The following is a 21187-nucleotide window of genomic DNA, read 5'->3' on the forward strand; positions in this document are numbered from 1 at the left end:
CGTTGCTAGTGGATACGACCTGGTCACTACCGCCGCAGCAAGACCATCCCGCTTTGCGGCGGGCTCTGGTGAATACCAGTAGTGACTTAGAACCGGTCCACTAGCACGGTCCACGCCAATCCCTCTCTGGCACAGAGGATCCACCTCCTGCCAGCCGGCATCGTGACAGTAGATCCGGCCATGGATCCCGCTGAAGTTCCTCTGCCAGTTGTCGCCGACCTCACCACGGTGGTCGCCCAGCAGTCACAACGGATAGCGCAACAAGGCCACCAGCTGTCTCAACTGACCGTGATGCTACAGCAGCTACTACCACAGCTTCAGCAATCATCTCCTCCGCCAGCTCCTGCACCTCCTCCGCAGCGAGTGGCCGCCTCAGGCCTACGACTATCCTTGCCGGATAAATTTGATGGGGACTCTAAGTTTTGCCGTGGCTTTCTTTCACAATGTTCCCTGCACTTGGAGATGATGTCGGACCAGTTTCCTACTGAAAGGTCTAAGGTGGCTTTCGTAGTCAGCCTTCTGTCTGGAAAAGTTCTGTCATGGGCCACACCGCTCTGGGACCGCAATGACCCCGTCACTGCCTTAAACCGCTTACCAGTACTCCTTGCCGTGACCCTGTGGTTCCCCCTGTAACCGGTCTCCCTAAGGCCTATATGGACTTTGCGGATGTTTTTTGCAAAAAACAAGCTGAGACTCTACCTCCTCACAGGCCTTATGACTGTCCTATTGACCTCCTCCCGGGCACTACTCCACCCCGGGGCAGAATTTATCCTCTCTCTGCCCCAGAGACTCTTGCTATGTCTGAGTACATCCAGGAAAATTTAAAAAAGGGCTTTATCCGCAAATCCTCCTCTCCTGCCGGAGCCGGATTTTTCTTTGTGTCCAAAAAAGATGGCTCCCTACGTCCTTGCATTGACTACCGCGGTCTTAATAAAATCACGGTAAAGAACCGCTACCCTCTACCTCTCATCTCTGAACTCTTTGATCGCCTCCAAGGTGCCCACATCTTTACCAAACTGGACTTAAGAGGTGCTTATAATCTCATCCGCATCAGAGAGGGGGATGAATGGAAAACGGCATTTAACACTAGAGATGGACACTTTGAGTATCTGGTCATGCCCTTTGGCCTGTGCAACGCCCCTGCCGTCTTCCAAGACTTTGTTAATGAAATTTTTCGTGATCTCTTATATTCCTGTGTTGTTGTGTATCTGGACGATATCCTGATTTTTTCTGCCAACCTAGAAGAACACCGCCAGCATGTCCGCATGGTTTTTCAGAGACTTCGTGACAATCAACTTTATGCCAAAATGGAGAAATGTCTGTTTGAATGTCAATCTCTTCCTTTCCTAGGATACTTGGTCTCTGGCCAGGGACTACAAATGGATCCAGACAAACTCTCTGCCGTCTTAGATTGGCCACGCCCCTCCGGACTCCGTGCTATCCAACGTTTTTTGGGGTTCGCCAATTATTACAGACAATTTATTCCACATTTTTCCACCGTTGTGGCTCCTATCGTGGCTTTAACCAAAAAGAATGCCAATCCTAAGTCATGGCCTCCTCAAGCGGAAGACGCCTTTAAACAGCTCAAGTCTGCCTTTTCTTCAGCTCCCGTGCTCTCCAGACCTGACCCATCTAAACCCTTCCTATTGGAGGTTGATGCCTCCTCAGTAGGAGCTGGAGCGGTCCTTCTACAAAAAAATTCTTCCGGGCATGCTGTTACTTGTGGGTTTTTTTCTAAGACCTTCTCTCCGGCGGAGAGGAACTACTCCATCGGGGATCGAGAGCTACTAGCCATTAAATTAGCACTTGAGGAATGGAGGCATCTGCTGGAGGGATCAAGATTTCCAGTTATTATTTACACCGATCACAAGAACCTCTCCTATCTCCAGTCTGCCCAACGGCTGAATCCTCGCCAGGCCAGGTGGTCTCTGTTCTTTGCCCGATTTAATTTTGAAATTCACTTTCGGCCTGCCGATAAGAACATTAGGGCCGATGCTCTCTCTCGTTCCTCGGATGCCTCGGAAGTAGAGCTCTCTCCGCAACACATCATTCCTCCTGACTGCCTGATCTCCACTTCTCCAGCCTCCATCAGGCAAACACCTCCAGGGAAGACCTTCGTCTCTCCACGCCAACGCCTCGGAATCCTCAAATGGGGTCACTCCTCCCATCTCGCAGGTCATGCGGGCATCAAGAAATCCGTGCAACTCATCTCTCGTTTCTATTGGTGGCCGACTCTGGAGACGGATGTTGTGGATTTTGTGCGAGCCTGCACTGTCTGTGCCCGGGATAAGACCCCTCGCCAGAAGCCCGCTGGTCTTCTTCATCCTCTGCCTGTTCCCGAACAGCCTTGGTCTCTGATTGGTATGTACTTTATTACAGACTTACCCTCATCCCGTGGCAACACTGTTGTTTGGGTGGTCGTTGATCGATTCTCCAAGATGGCACATTTCATCCCTCTTCCTGGTCTTCCTTCTGCGCCTCAGTTGGCAAAACAATTTTTTGTACACATTTTTCGTCTTCACGGGTTGCCCACGCAGATCGTCTCGGATAGAGGCGTCCAATTCGTGTCTAAATTCTGGAGGGCTCTCTGTAAACAACTCAAGATTAAATTAAACTTTTCTTCTGCTTATCATCCTCAATCCAATGGGCAAGTAGAAAGAATTAACCAGGTCCTGGGTGATTATTTACGGCATTTTGTTTCCTCCCGCCAGGATGACTGGGCAGATCTTCTACCATGGGCCGAATTCTCGTATAACTTCAGAGTTTCTGAATCTTCTTCCAAATCCCCATTTTTCGTGGTGTACGGCCGTCACCCTCTTCCCCCCCTCCCTACTCCCTTGCCCTCTGGTGTACCCGCTGTGGATGAAATAACTTGTGATCTTTCCACCATATGGAAAGAGACCCAAAATTCTCTCTTACAGGCTTCATCACGCATGAAGAAGTTTGCTGATAAGAAAAGAAGAGCTCCCCCCATTTTTTCTCCCGGAGACAAGGTATGGCTCTCCGCTAAATATGTCCGCTTCCGTGTTCCCAGCTACAAATTGGGACCACGCTATCTTGGTCCTTTCAAAATTTTGTGCCAGATTAATCCTGTCTCTTATAAACTTCTTCTCCCTCCTTCTCTTCGTATTCCTAATGCCTTTCACGTTTCTCTTCTTAAACCACTCATCATCAACCGTTTCTCTCCTAAACTTATCTCTCCCACTCCTGTCTCCGGTTCTTCAGACATCTTTCCTGTAAAGGAGATACTGGCCTCCAAAAAGGTCAGAGGAAAAACCTTCTTTTTGGTTGACTGGGAGGGCTGTGGTCCTGAAGAGAGATCCTGGGAACCTGAGGACAATATCCTAGATAAAAATCTGGTCCTCAGGTTCTCAGGCTCCAAGAAGATGGGGAGACCCAAGGGGGGGGGTACTGTTACGCCGAGCGCTCCGGGTCCCCGCTCCTCCCCGGAGCGCTCGCTACACTCTCGCTCCCGCAGCGCCCCGGTCAGATCCACTGACCGGGTGCGCTGCGATACCGCCTCCAGCCGGGATGCGATTCGCGATGCGGGTGGCGCCCGCTCGCGATGCGCACCCCGGCTCCCGTACCTGACTCGCTCTCCGTCGGTCCTGTCCCGGCGCGCGCGGCCCCGCTCCCTAGGGCGCGCGCGCCGGGTCTCTGCGATTTAAAGGGCCACTGCGCCGCTGATTGGCGCAGTGGTTCTAATCAGTGTGTTCACCTGTGCACTCCCTATGTATACCTCACTTCCCCTGCACTCCCTCGCCGGATCTTGTTGCCATCGTGCCAGTGAAAGCGTTCCCTTGTGTGTTCCTAGCCTGTGTTCCAGACCTCCTGCCGTTGCCCCTGACTACGATCCTTGCTGCCTGCCCCGACCTTCTGCTACGTCCGACCTTGCTTCTGTCTACTCCCTTGTACCGCGCCTATCTTCAGCAGTCAGAGAGGTTGAGCCGTTGCTAGTGGATACGACCTGGTCACTACCGCCGCAGCAAGACCATCCCGCTTTGCGGCGGGCTCTGGTGAATACCAGTAGTGACTTAGAACCGGTCCACTAGCACGGTCCACGCCAATCCCTCTCTGGCACAGAGGATCCACCTCCTGCCAGCCGGCATCGTGACAAGCCTCAATGCACCGTGAAATGTTGGGGGGACTGGACAATATCTTATCGAGTCTGTACCTGAAGAGGATCAGAAGAAGGGGTGGACTCTTATACCTGAGGTGAAAGATTGGCTCAAAAATTGGTGTCGGAGCTTTCCTGTGATGGTACAGAACTCCCATGGAAGTCCGGATTAATCGTCATCAGAAGATTGGTGTGATACACCTATTAGATCAAGTGTCATCCATCATGTCTGTGGGTGCAGAAAAGAAGGATCATGTGAAAGCACTGGAAGATTTTCATTTGGAAGATTCTCCTCTGCCACAACAGTGGAAAGACAGCCTTCATTCTAAACTAGCTACTCGAGGGGGAGTTTTCTCCAGAGCAGAAATGGACATGGGGTGTTCTAAGAGTGCCACACATGCTATAGGACTTTCTGATCCTACTCCTTTCAGAGAAAGGTCAAGAAGAATACCCCCTCAAGATGTGGAAGATGTCCAGGACATACTCCAACAGATGAAAGGAGCTGGTATCATCACAGAGTCAAGGAGTCCCTATGTTTCACCCATCGTAGTAGTAAGAAAAAAGAATGGTACAGTTCAGCTATGCGTGGACTATCGTACTCTGAACAAGAGAACTGTGCCTGATCAGTACACCTTGCCCTGGATAGAGGATCTGCTGAATGCCCTATCTGGCAGCCAGTGGTTCAGTGTGCTTGACCTGAGATTTTGGTAATATCAAGTACCCATGAATAAGGAGGATAAGGAGAAGACAGCTTTCATCTGTCCCTTGGGGTTCTTCCAGTTTACCAGAATGCCACAAGGAGTCACAGGAGCTCCTGTTACCTTTCACAGGCTGATGGAGAAAACTGTGGGGGATATGAATCCCAAAGAGTGTCTAGTGTATCTGGATGACCTAATTGTGTTCAGGAAGACACCAGAGGAGCATGAACAGAAGTTGTTGAAGGTGTTGGATCGACTTCAAGCAGAGGGCCTGAATATATCAGTGGACAAATGCCGTTTTACCCAGAACTCTGTCACTTACGTAGGGCACATAGTCTCTGCTGAAGGACCCAATAACATCAGCTAATTGCGGTCCTTCCTTGGTTTCTGTGGTTACTATCGAAGGTTCGTGAAAGACTATTCGAAGATTGCTCGAGAGTTACATGACCTGCTGAAGATTACCTCTGATGTAGGGGGTGCTAAGGCACCAGATTCCTTTGGAGAGAAATGGACTTCAGGATGTGAAGAGGCTTTTCTGACATTGAAGAAGAGACTTACATAAGCTCCTGTTTTGGCATATGCAGACCCTGAGAAACCATATATCCTCCATGTGGATGCCAGTATGGAAGGCCTAGGGGGTGTATTGCACCAAAGTTATCCACAAGGATTAAGACAAGTGGCTTACATAAGTAGAAGTCTTATGGGTGCTGAGAAGAACTATCCAGTCCATAAGTTGGAATTTCTGGCACTCAAGTGGGCCATCGTGGATCTGTGCAGATCTGTGTCAGCTCCTCCCCTTGGCTCCCTGGAGAATGTAAAAAATACAGCGGAGGGCAGGGCAGTGTAACAGCTGCTCTGATTGGCTAAAAGCAGATCTGAGCTCCAAACAGACTAGGACGTAAGTTTGCACGAAGCAGCACAAGCAGAGAGGAAGCCCCGGGGAGCCTTCATTGTGGTTCCGAGCCACAAACACCGCAGCCTAGGAAGCAAGTACATTGTGCAGCCTACATTGTGGTTCCGAGCAAGGTGCAAACTTGCATCCTGAAGCTCCGAGACCTGAGCAGGGGAAGATAGAGTATTCTTCGAAGGAGTAGGGGCCAACGCAGATCTGCATTGGATGCGAATTTGTACCTCACACCGACACAGCATAGAGCACTTCTTGTGACACATTTAATACTATCAGTTTCTAGTTTACTTTTTTTTCAGACCATATAGTTCAGTGTATTCATTTTTTACAAAAAGATATATGGAATGGATATATGGAATATTTTTTTTAGCAGTAAATTCTGCAATAGGACTTTGTCGTGTCTGATCATTCCATTATTCTCCCATACAATATAATAATTCACATTAGAACATCTGCACTCATCTCTTTTGTCATACATTTACTTACAGAACTTATAATATTTTCATTTCCTGTACGGTTGGAATTACACAGGGCCCATTCACATCCTGACTACCCCTGCAGTGTTTTCCTGCAGTTGCCAGAAGTGTAAGATTAGTGAACTGGAACTGTAGAAATTTACATTCACTTACAGCATGATATTTTACTTTCTGTGGCTTAACCATAGATCGTTCTGTGGCATGTTCTGTGGTTTTCTTGTATAACTTGTATAAGTTAAACAACATGTTTAATTTACTGTACAGCACATAATTTTTTTTTAAAGAAAAACACGCCCACAACAATTTATAGGGCTTTCTTTAGGCCATAATCACAATGCGGAAATTTTATGGAATGTCCAATGAATTTTTATGCTAATCACCGGCCGCTGAGCCTGGCCCAGGCACCAGGAAGAAGGCCAAGCCTGTTACATGACAGTGGCCAAGGTGGGACATCACTGCAGCCGGTGATTAGCTCAGTACAATGTTACATGTTGGTTTACCAGAAGATAGAAGGATGGGAGATCGATACCAGCGGCAGTGCGGGGAGCAGTGGAAGGTAAGTTAAATTTTATTATTTTTATTACAACAACTGAGAAGATTCAGAAGATCGCACTCACCACTGTAGCTCAAATCCTTTATTGGGGCATGTAAAGCAGGTACAGAAGATACATATGAGGGGGCACCCCCATGGGACGGTCTCCGTTTCGTGCACGAGGTGCACTTCGTGAGCTATCCAGCCGCAGCAGTGATGGATATATTCGCCATGAGCGTGTGCTTATTCCCACAACATGGCGGATATATCCATCAGGAGCCTTAACTGTCACAGACAGACGCGTTATACTGCCAGCCGACCAAGGACCAATCAGAGAGGTCCCTCGTCCAGCCAATAACTTGTAGGGGTGCGGTATATAAATGGGGTCACTTGTGGGGGTGGGGGTACTGTTCTTCCCTGAAATCCAAATGGCGCTCCTCTCCTTCTGAGTCCTACCACGCAGCCAAGGAACCATATATGGCCTAAGCGGGGGTATTTCCGAACATGGGACAAGCAGCTAAATAAAATATAGGGTGCATTTCTTTCAATATCAGAAGTTATGTACAAAAAATATGCCCCCCAAATGATGCATTTGTGAAAAATTGCTAATTTCGAATTTTTAACACTGACTTTGTAATAATTCCTGCCAAAAAACGATGGTGTTAAAATACTCACTGTACCCCCTAGTGAATACCTTGAGGGGTCTAGTTTTTAAAATGGGGTCATTTGGAGGGGGGGTGTTCCTATGTTCTACTACCTTTTAATTTCTGCAAACCTTGCATAGCACATAAAAAAAGATGTACTTTTCAAATTTTCTAAATTTCAAGTTTAATTGTTAGGCTTCTAACTAATTTAAAATGTTAATTAAAAACAAAAAAATGACGTCAAAATAAAGTAGACATCTGAAAGTATAAGTTTCATAAACTATTTGGTCAGTAAGTATAAATATATGCAACCTATTAGTGTTAAAATGGCAAAAAATCGTACTTTTTTGTAAAAATTTCATGATTTTTTTGCACTGTAAAAAAAAACTACAAATGATATCGGCTTACTTTTACTATGTACATGAAGGACAACTTGTGACAAAAAAAACAATGTCAGAATTATCGTGATTGGCAAAACTTTACCAGAGTTATTCTCTGGTAGACAGACATCCCCGATTTGAAAAAACAGGCCTGGTCTTTCAGGGGTGTACAGGTTTATTTGTATTGGTCCTTAAGCGGTTAAGGTATATTTGGGCTGGGTCCTTAAGGGGTTAAAGGGTACTCCGGTGAAAAACTTTTTTTGTTTTTAATCAACTGGTGCAAGAAAGTTTAACAGATTTGTAAATTACTTCTATTAAAAAATCTTAATCCTTCCAGTACTTATTAGCTGCTGAATACTGCAGATGAAATTAATTTCTTTTTGGAACACAGAGCTGTCTGCTGACATCAAAAGCACAGTGCTCTCTGCTGACATCTCTGTCCATTTAAAGCTGTCCAGAGTAGGAGAAAATCCCCATAGAAAACATATGCTGCTCTGGACAGTTCCTAAAATGGGCAGGGATGTCATCAGAGAGCACTGTGCTCGTGCTTTCAACAGAGAGCTCTGTGTTCCAAAAAGAAAATAATTTCCTCTGTAGCATTTAGCAGGTAATAAGTACTAGAAGGATTAAGATTTTTTAATAGAAGTAATTTACAAATCTGTTTAACTTTCTGGCACCAATTGATTTTCCAAAAATAGTTTTGCACCGGAGTATCCCTTTAACCTGTTGGGGACGGAGGGCGTACCTGCACGCCGTGGCCCCGCGTAATAGCAGGTCGGGCCCGGCACCTAGCAACGGCCGGGACCCGTGGCTAATAGCACGCGGCACTGATCTCAGTGCTACACGCTATTAACCCTTTTAGATGCGGTGTTCAAAGCTGAACGCCACATCTAAAGTGAAAGTAAAACATTGCCGGTTAGCTCAGGGGGCTGTTGGGGATAGCTGCGGCAAAATTGCTACATCCCGAACAGCTCTAGGACAGCAGGAGGTGCCCTTACCTTGCCTCCAGTTGTCCGATTGCCAAATGACTGCTCAGTGCCTGAGATCCCGGCATGAGCAGTCAAGCGGCAGAATCATTGATCAATGGTTTCCTATGAGAAACCATTGATCAATGTAAAGATCAGTGTGTGCCGTGTTATAGTCCCCTATGGGAGCTATAACATTGCAAAAAAAAGGGGGAAAAAAAGTGAATAAAGATCATTTAACCCCTACCCTAATAAAAGTTTGAATCACCCCCTTTTCCCATGAAAAAAAAAACTGTGTAAATAAAAATAAACATATGTGATAACGCCGCGTGCACAAATGTCCGAATTAAAAAAATATATTAATTAAACCGCACGGTCAATGGCGTATGCGCAAAAAAATTCCAAAGTCCAAAATAGTGAATTTTTGGTCACTTTTTATATCATGAAAAAATGAATAAAAAGCGAACAACAAGTCTGATCAATACAAAAATGGCACCACTAAAAACTTCAGATCACGGCGCAAATAATGAGCCCCCATACCACCCTATACGCAGAAAAATAAAAAGGTATAGGGGTCAGAAGATGACAATTTTAAACGTATACATTTTCCTGCATGTAGTTATGATTTTTTCCAGAAGTACAACAAAATCAAACCTATATAAGTAGGGTATCATTTTAATCGTATGGACCTACAGAATAAAGATAAGGTGTCATTTTTACCGAAAAATTTACTGCATAGAAAAGGAAGCCCCCAAAAGTTACAAAATGGCATTTGTTCTTCAATTTTGTCGCACAATGATTTTTTTTCTGTTTTGCCGTAGATTTTTGGGTAAAATGACTGATGTAATTACAAAGTAGAATTGGTGGCGCAAAAAATAAGCCATAATATGGATTTTTAGGTGCAAAATTTAAAGGGTTATGATTTTTAGAAGGTAAGGATGAAAAAACGAAAGTGCAAAAATGGAAAAACCCTCTGTCCCCAAGGGGTTAAATAGAATTTGCATAATAATTTGGAACAGGGTGTATATTGAGAAATATTCAATCCTAAGAATGAAAAAGAATCTGGTGTGTTATTCTTAGGCTATGTTTACATGGAGAAAAATTTGGGGAATGTTGAACGGACATTCTGCAAATAGCGGGCACCGGCAGAGTTTACTGCTGCTAGGACCGCAGTGCACTGTCTCCATAGATGACAATGCATTTTCAAGGAGATTCTGCCGAAAGAATTGACATGTCAATTATTTTGGCGGCGGCTGGAATCAGTATATCACCTGCTATACTGGACTCTCTGCAGGTTATCTAAAACTTCTTTTATTAGTAAAACTATAATTGCTTTTTCACATAAATTATACAGATGGTATAATGGGAAATATCGAGCAAGTGTTTCAGTTACACCCATTCCAACAGGTACACAAAATCAAGTCATGAAATTATGAAAGAAAAACATAGGCAGTAGCATGGTTGTACTGAAACATTCTTTTCAACAATTTAAACAAGCCACTAGTCAGTTAAAATATATCTGAAACTACTTGGTTCTGTCCTAGTCAATTGAGTAACAACAGCTCAACCATAACCCTGGACACTCAGAGAGAAGCCACCCGGTACTGAAGGGGGTTGCCACGAAAAATTTACAGATCAAGGCTGCCAAGTGCTGTCACATCTGAAAATTGTATTTCCCTGTCAGATGTTGATCCAGAACTGAAAACAAGGAGTGGAAGGAGAAATATAGCATGTGTACAGTAGTGCATACATTTGGTCTTACCCCTTGATAGACATTTGAAAGGGAGTCTGTTAGCAATTTTGAGCCATCAAAACTGACAACCTCTTTTTAGAGAACGAGGTAGGGAGTGCAACAATACCTGCTTTTTCAAACAACTTGTATAACAGAATAAAAAGGTTTTAATGTCTCACCATCAGGACACAGATTCAGTTTAAGGCTGTGGTGAAGAGGGTCTCTGCTCTATTACTAGCACTTCTAGGTTGGAGGCTTCTTGAGGCCTGGGGACTACAAACAAGTATGACAGTGTGGACGTCCTGGCACAGGTGGCAGATGCAGAGAGTCAGAACAATGTGTCACCTGCAGTAAGAGAATTACCGTAAGTGCTCAGCATGGGATCAGGGACAGGCAAAGTAAATTGTCAGTGTTAACGCAAAAGGGCACTGTAAATGGAGGAGTAGGCTAACTATTGTGTTTGGGAAAATGGGTGACATATTACTCTGTGGGGGCAAAAAAGAGACGTGCTACCAAAAAAGGTAGCATGATACTGTATGGGGGCACAAAAGTGAATGCTTCTCCATATTCTGATCTCTGCACCGCAAGAACCTTTAGATTTTTTTAGATAGGCAGTCCTGCATGTCATGTGCCCCTTCCATAAACTTTCATTGAAGGGGGTGAACATGATGTCACAAGGGGGCGGGGCCTTGACGTCTGTCACAAAGCCCCGTCCCCTGCACCGCCGTCATCAGCCTCGGAGAAAACTTAGCTCCGGGATGCTGTGGTACCAGGCTGCTGCAGGGGGGATCACAGGGGTCCCCAGCAGTGGGCCCCCCACGATCAGACATCTTATCCCCTATCCTGTCTAACAGCGGAGTACCCCTTTAACAGTAAATTTAGCTGAAGTGACCAGTGTCGGGCAGCTGCTGCCAAGGCACATAAAATCATGGGGTGCATCAATAGGGACATAGATGCCCACGACAAGGAAATTCTACCGCTGTACAAATGACTAGTCAGACCACACATGGAATACTGTGTACAGTACTGGGCACCAGTGTACAAGAAAGATATAGTGGAGCTGGAGAGGGTTCAAAGACGGGCAACCAGGGTAATACGGGTAATACGGGGTAATACTACAGTACCCAGAAAGATTATCAGAATTAGGGTTATTTAGTTTGGAAAAAAGAAGGCTTAGGAGAGACCTAATAACTATGCATAAATATATAAGGGGACAGTACAGAGATCTCTCCCATGATCTATTCATACCCAGGACTGTATCTATAACAAGGGGGCTTCCCCTACGTTTAGAGGAAAGAAGGTTTCTACACCAGCACAGACGGGGTTCTTTACTGTAAGAGCAGTGAGACTGTAGAATTCTATCCCAAGGAAGGTAGTCATGGTGAACTCGGTAAAAGAGTTCAAAAGGGGTCTGGATGCATTTTTGGAGAATAATAACATCGCTGGTTATGTATACTAGATTTATAGGGACAGAAAGTTGATTCAGAGATTTATTCTGACTGCCATATTTGGAGTCGGGAAGGAATTTTTAACTCTAGTATGAGGAGTTTTTACCTTTCTCTGGTTCAACTCAGCAGGGACTCATTAGGGATATAGGTTGAACTCGATGGACTCTGGTCCATGGACTCTGTTTCACCTGACGGGAGGTGGAGTTCTCCCCTATATATAGATGGGATGGATCTCAAGCATGTGTAGTACGACTAAGGTGGCTACGCCCGCCAAAATGCGTCAGTCCTTGGTTCGTGCATGTTGTGTTCTATGTTCCTGTTGATGATTCAATAAGCGTTTTTACCCATGCCTGCGGGGCTGGAACTTCCATCATCTTTGCCATACCCACGTGTGTAGTCCACACGCTTCTGTGCATGCCTTACCTGGTGGTGAGCTGGACATCACTCTTTGTGTTGCTTTAAGTTTTTATGGGTCGGGGAATCAGTGTTGAGACCGATTATAACAATGAGTGGGGAGAAACCCATTCTTTAGCACTTCTCTCTAAGGCTCACTGCAATCTCTTTCCAGCTTCACTGGATGGCCCCATAGACTTATAATGGGGCCATCCAGTTCAGCCGGATGCAGAGGGATGCAAGTCAAAGAGACAAATGCTCCTCTCTCCCTACTTGTTCTACCTATCAGTGAGACCTCACAAAAACATTGTTTTTGTGAATAAGAATTTCCTATTCTCCATTCTAAAAAGTTAACACTTAATCAGTAAGTTATGAATACCCCAAAATAGAGGCAATGAAAAATATATTGTGACCTGCAAAAACCCATCCCTCACACAGCTACATTTATAGAAAATGACATTATGGCTCTTAAAATGCATAAACAAAATTTGCTGGTGATAAAGAATAAATCCCATTGTTGACATGTGACATATTTCTTTGTTCTGATTTTGTCTATGCCAGTTAGTATAGTATAGTGTTTAATTTCCTAGATACCAAGTCCTAGGACAGGCTAAGTACCTGGGAAGTACCTGCAACAAATCATGTGACAAATCAACACCACAGAAACAGGGTAAAACCAATGGTAAATGTTTAATGGGATACTGCTGCATTCTGCACGCAGCAGAATTTCTGCAGCAAACGTGTCTAATCTTTCTGCCATACCCACTCAGAATTGCATTGCCGTCTATGATGACAATGCATTTCTCAGTTACTACACTGGTTACCTGTTCATCCCAGAATAAAGTAAAAAATCCTCAATCTTACCCAAAAAGCTCTTCACAGGGCTGCACCTCCCTACATCTCCCCCCTCATCTCTGTCTACCATCCTACAGTGCTCTCCGCTCTGCCAATGATCTAAAACTAAAACCTTCTATAATCGGAACAGCCAACGGCTGTCTGGGCATGCTGGGAGTTGTAGTTTTGCAACATCCGGAGGTCCGCAGGTTGAAGACCACTAGTATAGGAAGCTGTACTCACGTGTCCCCGCCGCTCCGGACCGTCTCCGCTGCCCTGGATGTCGCCTTCCATCGCTGTCGCCGCGTCCCTGGGGTGTCCCCGACGCTCCAGCAAGGCCTCTGCTTCTCCGGCATTCTCGATCTCCGTCGCCGCCATCACATCGTTACGCACGCCGCTCCTATTGGATGACGCGACGGCGTGCGCAGCGACGTTATGACGACGATGGAGAGCGTCAACTATGCAGAGGATCCCGAAGAGGACGCTCCGGAGCCCCGAGGACAGGTAGGTGATCGTCAGCGGACCACACGGGGCACGGTAAATGGCTATCCGGTGGCAGCTGAAGCAGTCTGCGATGCCGGATAGCGGTTTATGCGATGGTCCCAACATACAAAAGCATCGTATGTTGATGCTGCCTTCAACATGCGATGGCCTCTGAGAGGCCATCGCATGTTGAAATGATCGTATGTCGGGGCCATCATAGGTCGGGGGGGTCACTGTAGTTGGTGACTGGTTCACCCTCCTTTATGTGCCTCTATAAAACATGGCTGGACTATTGATTCAATTCAGCACTTTTTGCCTTTTGTCTCAACCCCATTCGTCATAGTCTGTATGTTTTCGCGAGCAGGGCCCTCACTCCTCCTGTATAAATATTTAGGGGGAGATTTATCAAAACCTGTCCAGAGGAAAAGTTGCCCAGTTGCCCATAGCAACCAATCAGCTCGCTTCTTTCATTTTTAACAAGGTCTCTGCAAAATGAAAGAAGCGATCTGATTGGTTGCTATGGGCAACTGGGCCACTTTTCCTTTGCACAGATTTTGATAAATCTCCCCCTAATTAGTGTGTAATATTGTAATGTCTGATATTTGTCCCCCCATAATTGTAGAGTGCTGGGGACTCTATTGACGTTATCTAAATATTACTATTTTGCTCTAATAGGGACAGAGGGGGTCTATATAAAACATCCCCTTATGGTCAAGTATTCTTAGACAGATATAACTAACAAAAGTAAAAAAATAAATAAATAAACTTGCCAAAGGAGGAGGACTTAATGACTATTATAGTGGTTTGTTAAATAGTCTAGTCTGTTTTTCAGGTCTGTATTCACCATTATCCCTGAAAGGCAGACGTTATTTATTCCTTTTCCTTTTTCATGGCTTTTATTATGTATAGGATTGATCTGGCTGTACTGTACATTCGGATTTTGTGCTGGAGAGAAGCGACATTCTCTTACTGACATGCAATCCATTACCCGCAGCTCTCAGCAGTTCCTGTTCATTTTCCTCTTTGTATTAATTGATCCCTAAATCTTTGGATGACTTCATGTAAATCCAGCTGAAGTCACACGTCACCACCAATCATCCCTTTCACTGACTATTGGGGGGAAATGAATGAAAGCGAGGTGCCAGCCAAGGATATGAGATAGACCAGCGTGTAATGTTAAACAGATCTGTACTTGAGTATTCCATAGAGACTGCACTTTTATTTATTCAGTTGAATAGATTCACCGGCTTTTGTAAAGCATGAGAAAATGAGTTTTTACTTGGCATCTCTGACATGTTCCCAAAAATGTCAATGTCAGCATAAAATCTTGGCAGGATCATGGTGAGGTCAAGTCTTGTGAAATACTTTATGGAAATGTACTTAAAGTAGGTCAGCAGTGGAATCTGAAAGGCCTGCTGATGATGTGCTAGGAATAGAAACAAAATCTGCACATTTAGGTTTATCTTACTCCTGATGATGTTACTTATCACTTAAAGGGGTACTCCCACCCTAGACATCTTATCCCCTATCCTTTGGAGATGGATCGCAGGGGTCTCGCTGCTTGGGACCCCCGCAATGTTGCATGCGGCACCCACCTGTTTCTTGTCTGGAAGCGCTGGAGGGTCTCAGTCGCGACCATGAATGGAAGTCTGTGACGTCAGGACTCCGCCCCCCGTGTGACGGCCGTCACGCCCCCTCCCATAGACTTGCATTGAGGGGACGGGGCATGACGTCACACGGGGCGGAGTCCTGACATCACGGACTTCCATTCCCGTGGTCGCGACCGAGACCCTCCAGCGCTTCCGGACAAGAAACAGGTGGGTGCCGCATGCAACATTGCGGGGGTCCCCAGAGGCGGGATCCCGTGATCAGACATCTTTTCCCCTATCCTTTGGATATGGGATAAGATGTCTAGGGTGGGAGTACCCCTTTAACAGACTGGTCCAAAATAACACCTAGAAAAAATTCCCGGAACTAAAGTAAAGAAGACAATAACATTTGCTTCCTCTAGAAGGGAATTTTCCACACAACTTTTTTTTTTGTTTGTTTTTTTTAGCTGGAAAAAAAAACTGCCCCCTCATTTTGCACTTTCAAGATTAAGTTTTTGTGGCACTTTTTTCAAAAATAGTGGGTTTTAGTGTAGGCATGTGCGTTATTCATTGTGTGACTCAGGTTATGTTTAGACGGGGAATGTCTGCACAGAAAATGTGCCGTCTTATAGATGGCAATGTATTTCCGTGCGGACTATGCAGAAAGACTAGAAATGGGTGGAATTTTATGTTTTTTGGAGTGGGAATTCTTCCATGTAAACAGAGCAGCAGAATTCTATTGATATCAATACGACTCAGACTCCCTGTGCGGTATTCCGCACGGTATTTCCATCATGTTAACATAGCTTTAAAGATTTCTATTGAAGAATTGTGGGAACAATAGCAGAAAAAATTAGATGTTGCACCCACATTGTTTCAGCATGCTGAGCGCTCTAAAAACTGCCACTGAGCCCAAAAAAATATGAATAAAAAAATAAAAAAGAAATGAGGAAAATGTACAAAAAAAAAAGTTGGTTTGGCGTTTCATATTTTTTTTTACTCCCTGCTAACATCCGAACACTGCTTTTTATGCCTGCAATTTCTACTAAGGAGGTTTAAAGGGGTATTCCAGGAAAAAAGCTTTTTTTTCATATATATCTGTGGTAACTGGGTGAGGCAATGACTGGGTGAGGCATGTGATAATGTCATGTGATGTACCCAGAGTTCCCTGGGTACACGACCTCCAGGCTTGATAGCCAATGGGATTAGTCCAGCCCCCCTAGAAAATAAGGAGCTGTCGTCTCTCTCTGGGTACATCACATGACATTATCACATGACCCAGGAAGGTCCTATACATTTTATACATTTGTACAACCTTTATACATACTGAACAATATGTACAATACATTTATATAAGGCAATAACTGATGAGAAAGGGGCGAAGCCCTGCAGGAGAGCCCTATGGACTGCAGGGACTCTTCCTAAGGGGACTTAAGACGGGAACAGGACAAGGTCCTGTACCGTGACACCACATATCAACTGGCTCCAGAAAGGTTTTCTTATCTTACTTATCTTAAAAAATCCTTATCCTTCCAGTAGTAATCAGTTGCTGAAGTTGAGATGTTCTTTTCTGTCTGGCTGCAGTGCTCTCTGCTGACACCTCTGCTTGTCTCAGGAACGGTCCAAAGTAGGAGAAAATCCCCATTGCAAATCTCAAGTGCTTCGGACAGTTCCTGAGACAAGGAGAGGTGTCAGCAGAGAGCACTGTTGTCATAAAGAAAAGAACAACTCAACTTCAGCAGCTGATAACTACTGGAAAGATTAAGATTTTTTTATAGAATTAATTTACAAATCTGTTTAACTTTCTGGAGCCAGTTGATATAAAAGAAAAAGTTTTTTTCCTGGATAACCCCTTTCAGCATTAAATACAGATCACTGACTCTCATTGATGTTTTTGGCACTATGGTTCTGCTTCCTCGAAGCACATTGAAAGCCATAGGGTTTGGTCTTAAAGGGGTACTCCAAATTATTATATTCTATACAGAATAGAGAAAAAAAATCACTAGATGTCTAGATTAGAATACCAATCAAATAGTTATAGAGGTACTCCGGTGGAATTTTTTTTTTATTTATTTTATTTTTTTTAAATCAACTGGTGCCAGAAAGTTAAACAGATTTGTAAATTACTTCTATAAAAAAAAATCTTAATCCTTTCAGTACTTATTTGCTTTTGGAACACAGAGCTCTCTGCTGACATCATGACCACAGTGCTCTCTGCTGACACCTCTGTCCATTTTAAGAACTGTCCAGAGTAGGAGAAAATCCCCATAGAAACGATATGCTGCTCTGGACAGTTCCTAAAATGGACAGAGATGTCAGCAGAGAGCACTGTGCTCGTGATGTCAGCAGAGAGCTCTGTGTTCCAAAAAGAAAAGAATTTCCCATGTAGTATTCAGCAGCAGCTGGAAGGCTTAAGATTTTTTATTATAAGTAATTTACAAATCTGTTTAACTTTCTGGCACCAATTGATTTAAAAAAAAAAAGTTTTCCACCGGAGTACCCCTTTAACTATTTGATTGGTATTCTAATCTAGACATCTAGTGATCTTTTCTCTATTTTGTATAGAATCTAATAATTTGAAGAACTGAAGAGCCTATATTTATTGGGTTTAGTTTAATTATTATTGAGACAGATCAGACAGACACTCTGATAATTATTATGACATATTTGCTATTCTTCATAACTAGGTTATTTCTTCAAAGCACTTTCAACACATTATACCTTGACTGGATACCAAGATTAGCCATATTCCTGAGACTATGATTGGCAAAATCAAGTCATTCATGCAAACAGATAGCAGACATAAGTCTGCTGTTGGCCATAGCAAATGATCATTTATCCACAATTTACAGATGATAGTTGACCTAAATGACAAAAATTACAGCCACCAACTTGGTGTATGATCAGCCTAAAGCAAGAGAGAAAAAAAGAAACAGTCCCATTGTAATTCTGGCTTTGCTAGCCATATCCTGAAATATTTCCATATCCTGAAATATTTTCATATCCTGAAGTATTTTATCCAGTGGAGCATGTTGTTTCGTTTTCTTACGTATGTCTGAATATCTTCACATGATTGTATGTGTGAGCCCTTGTTTTGGTACAGAAATGGCTAAAGTCAAATAAGTATGATCAGATAGTACAGAGGTATACTGTATGTGTAACACCTGGGTCCCCCAGGCTTAACTTTTGTCAAGGCTCTAGAGCAAGAATACATATAGTGTTATCACTGCAGGGCTACTACAGTACTCAGCAGGACAGGACTTGTACCTTGTAACTTCCCCAACATGGTGAGCAAGGTTTTTACTAGTTGTAATAGAATTACTGTTTATAGCTCCAACAACAGGTGGTGTCCATATAAAATACAACCGTTACTTCTCTTATAGCAAATGTATATGTGGCTTTTTATGCTTTATAAAAAAATAACTTGGGTTATGCAGACCCTTTTACACATACCTCAGCAGAGAGAAACAATACCTTAACACCCCAAGTGTGCTCAATATAAAAAAATTATATACTTTACTGAGAAATCTATAATTCTATGCTTGGTTTCACCATTCCACTGCTCCCACCTTCCACACCAGCTGATTCTTGGACACCTATGCAGGGCCGGCATTAGGTGTTCAGGCACCCTGTGTGAGCTAACCTTGTGCCCCCCAAACCCCCCCCCCCCACCTCCATTACTCCATAAACATACACAAAGAGGAAAAAAAATTTCCATTACAGATAATTTAAGTGCAAGTGCAAACAAGTACAATAATAAATAACTGGATTGACTGGTAACAATCATGTATATCAATGTATACATAAGTTATACATAAGTTTATGTATTGTAGAAACAAGAGCTATGTTGTCAGAACACTATATCTAACTATTTTACAACACTAAGCATGCATACACTCTCCCACATTTCTTCAACCAATGTTTTTGTTTGGCACCCTCTGGACATTTTGAAGCACACAATATGCTACCTTCATTCCCATCACCAAAACCCTTGGCCACCCATTCAATAAAACACTTGCCTCCCCTTAATCAGTCCCCTGACCCCCTTCACCAGTCCCCTGTCCCCCTTAATCAGTCCCCTGTCCCTTTAATCAGTCCCCTGCCCCCTTAATCAGTCCCATGTCCCCTTAATCAGTCCCCTGTCCCCCTTAATCAGTCCCCTGAACCCTTAATCAGTCCCTTGCCCCCTTAATCAGTCCCCTGCCCCCATTCACCAGTCCCCTGCCCCCTTAATCAGTCCCATGTCCCCCTTAATCAGTCCCCTGTCCCTTAATCAGTCCCCTGCCCCCTTAATCGGTCCCCTGTCCCCCTTCACCAGTCCCCTGCCCCCCTTAATCAGATGCAGAACCCCTTAATCAGGCCCTCCCACTTCAAGTCCCCCTTAAGCAGACTGAGACCCCCCCCCTTCACCAGTCCCATGTTCTTATTACTCAGCCCCTGTCACTCATAATCAGACCATCTCCCCACTTCACCCCTTAATCAGAGCCTCCCCCCTTCACCAGTTCCCCTTAATCAGGCTCAGACCCCCCCTCCCCCTTCACTTCTCTGTCCCCATTAATCAGACCCTCTCTCTTTATTCCATAATTAGACAGATGGACCCTGCCCCCTTTCACATATCCTATGCCCACATATCCTTCCGCGGCTCTCTGTGAAGGCGCGTGAAGCAGTTGGACACTGCCCGTGCCCCCAAGCTCCTCCTCCATGCTCCGGACCTTGCATCCTCCTTCAAAGCTCGCTTCTCCCCATCTTCGGCCGGCCTGTTACACTGCGAGCTGTGTCGGCCGCTCGGTGCCCCTGTTGCTATGGCGCCCTGTGCGGCCGCACAGCTCGCACACCCCAAAGGCCAGCCCTGCACCTATGCCTCCCAAGACACTCTTCAAAAGTGGCCCTCCTACCCTCTCTCGTTTCAGAAAGTGTAACTACCATGTGGCTTTAGACATCTTAGAGCCTCCAACATTACCCTATTCTGCAACCAGCTAAGGGATCGCCTGGCATCCCTTATGGCTCCTTATCTGGATTCTTGGGTTCAATGTTCTAAATGTGCATGGTTACCATAGTCAACTTCCAGCTAAGGAGAATCTAAGAAAAAAAATTGGGCTGCTCTTAGCAAATAGTTAAAAAATATTCAATGGAGAATCTTAAAGACTTTTTAAAGGGAACCAATCATCAGATTTTACCCTATATAATGCTTGGCAAAGCGTTATATAGGGTAAAATTTTTGTCCTCACCATCCCCGGGGGATGCTCCTGCCCCCAGGGATGGTGAAGATATGAAGTTATAAACTAGTCACCGCCGCCGCCGTAAGTAATCCTCTGGGCAGGGGGCTCTCCTCACCTACTCCCGTTCTTTGGCCGGGAGCGACGCCCCCTCCGCTTGATTGATGGGCCGCGTCATTGTTCCGCTCACTGAACAGACGGAGCAGAGTAATGACGCTGCCCATCAATCAAGCGGAGGGGGCGTCGCTCCCAGCCGAAGAACGGGAGTAGATGAGAAGAGCTCCCCCCCAGGTGACTACTTACGGCGGCGGCGGTGACTATTTTATAACTTCATATCTTCACCATCCCTGGGGGCAGGAGCATCCCCCGGGAATGGTGAAAATAAAGATTTTACCCTATATAACGCTTTGCCAAGCGTTATATAGGGTAAAATCTGATGATTGGTTCCCTTTAAATAACATTTATAATGGTAGACACCTTTTCCTGTACAGAATGGCTCTCCATTCTAGCTCTTAAAGGGTCGGTGTTTAGCAGGGAACTCCCACTTTGACGTCTATGTCCTAACAGTGCATATGGACAGGGGGTGTCTTCACGCTATACGACATACAGGAATATACATTTATGTATGTTATGTTATGTGCTCTGGACGCACACGCTGGCCGTGAGCACATGGTCCCGTTACCTGCTGCTGCCGGCGGGGCTGGGACTCACCTGGTGCTTTTCCTGCCCCAGCCTCTGCCTCTCTGCTCCGGTGTGCATGTCCCCATCCAGGA

The 21187-nt window shown here is 44.8% G+C and overlaps 1 protein-coding gene across 3 annotated transcripts in view; it reads right to left on the reverse strand.

Annotated features, from left to right (window-relative positions):
• Window positions 1–21187, reverse strand: part of ECRG4 (ECRG4 augurin precursor) — a 62270-nt gene extending 41083 nt beyond the window's left edge. Inside the window, exon 1 of one of the 3 annotated variants that reach the window (XM_056560514.1) lies at window positions 21097–21187. In XM_056560514.1, coding sequence (XP_056416489.1) covers window positions 21097–21173 — 77 coding nt within the window. In that variant the 5' untranslated portion in view covers window positions 21174–21187. Of the gene's footprint in view, window positions 1–13878; window positions 14014–15204; window positions 15264–21096 lie in introns of those variants that run through there. The other 2 variants (XM_056560516.1, XM_056560517.1) reach the window with 2 other exon arrangements.

This window comes from Hyla sarda, chromosome 2 (assembly GCF_029499605.1).
Source record: "Hyla sarda isolate aHylSar1 chromosome 2, aHylSar1.hap1, whole genome shotgun sequence".
In the NCBI taxonomy this organism is placed as follows: domain Eukaryota; kingdom Metazoa; phylum Chordata; class Amphibia; order Anura; family Hylidae; genus Hyla; species Hyla sarda.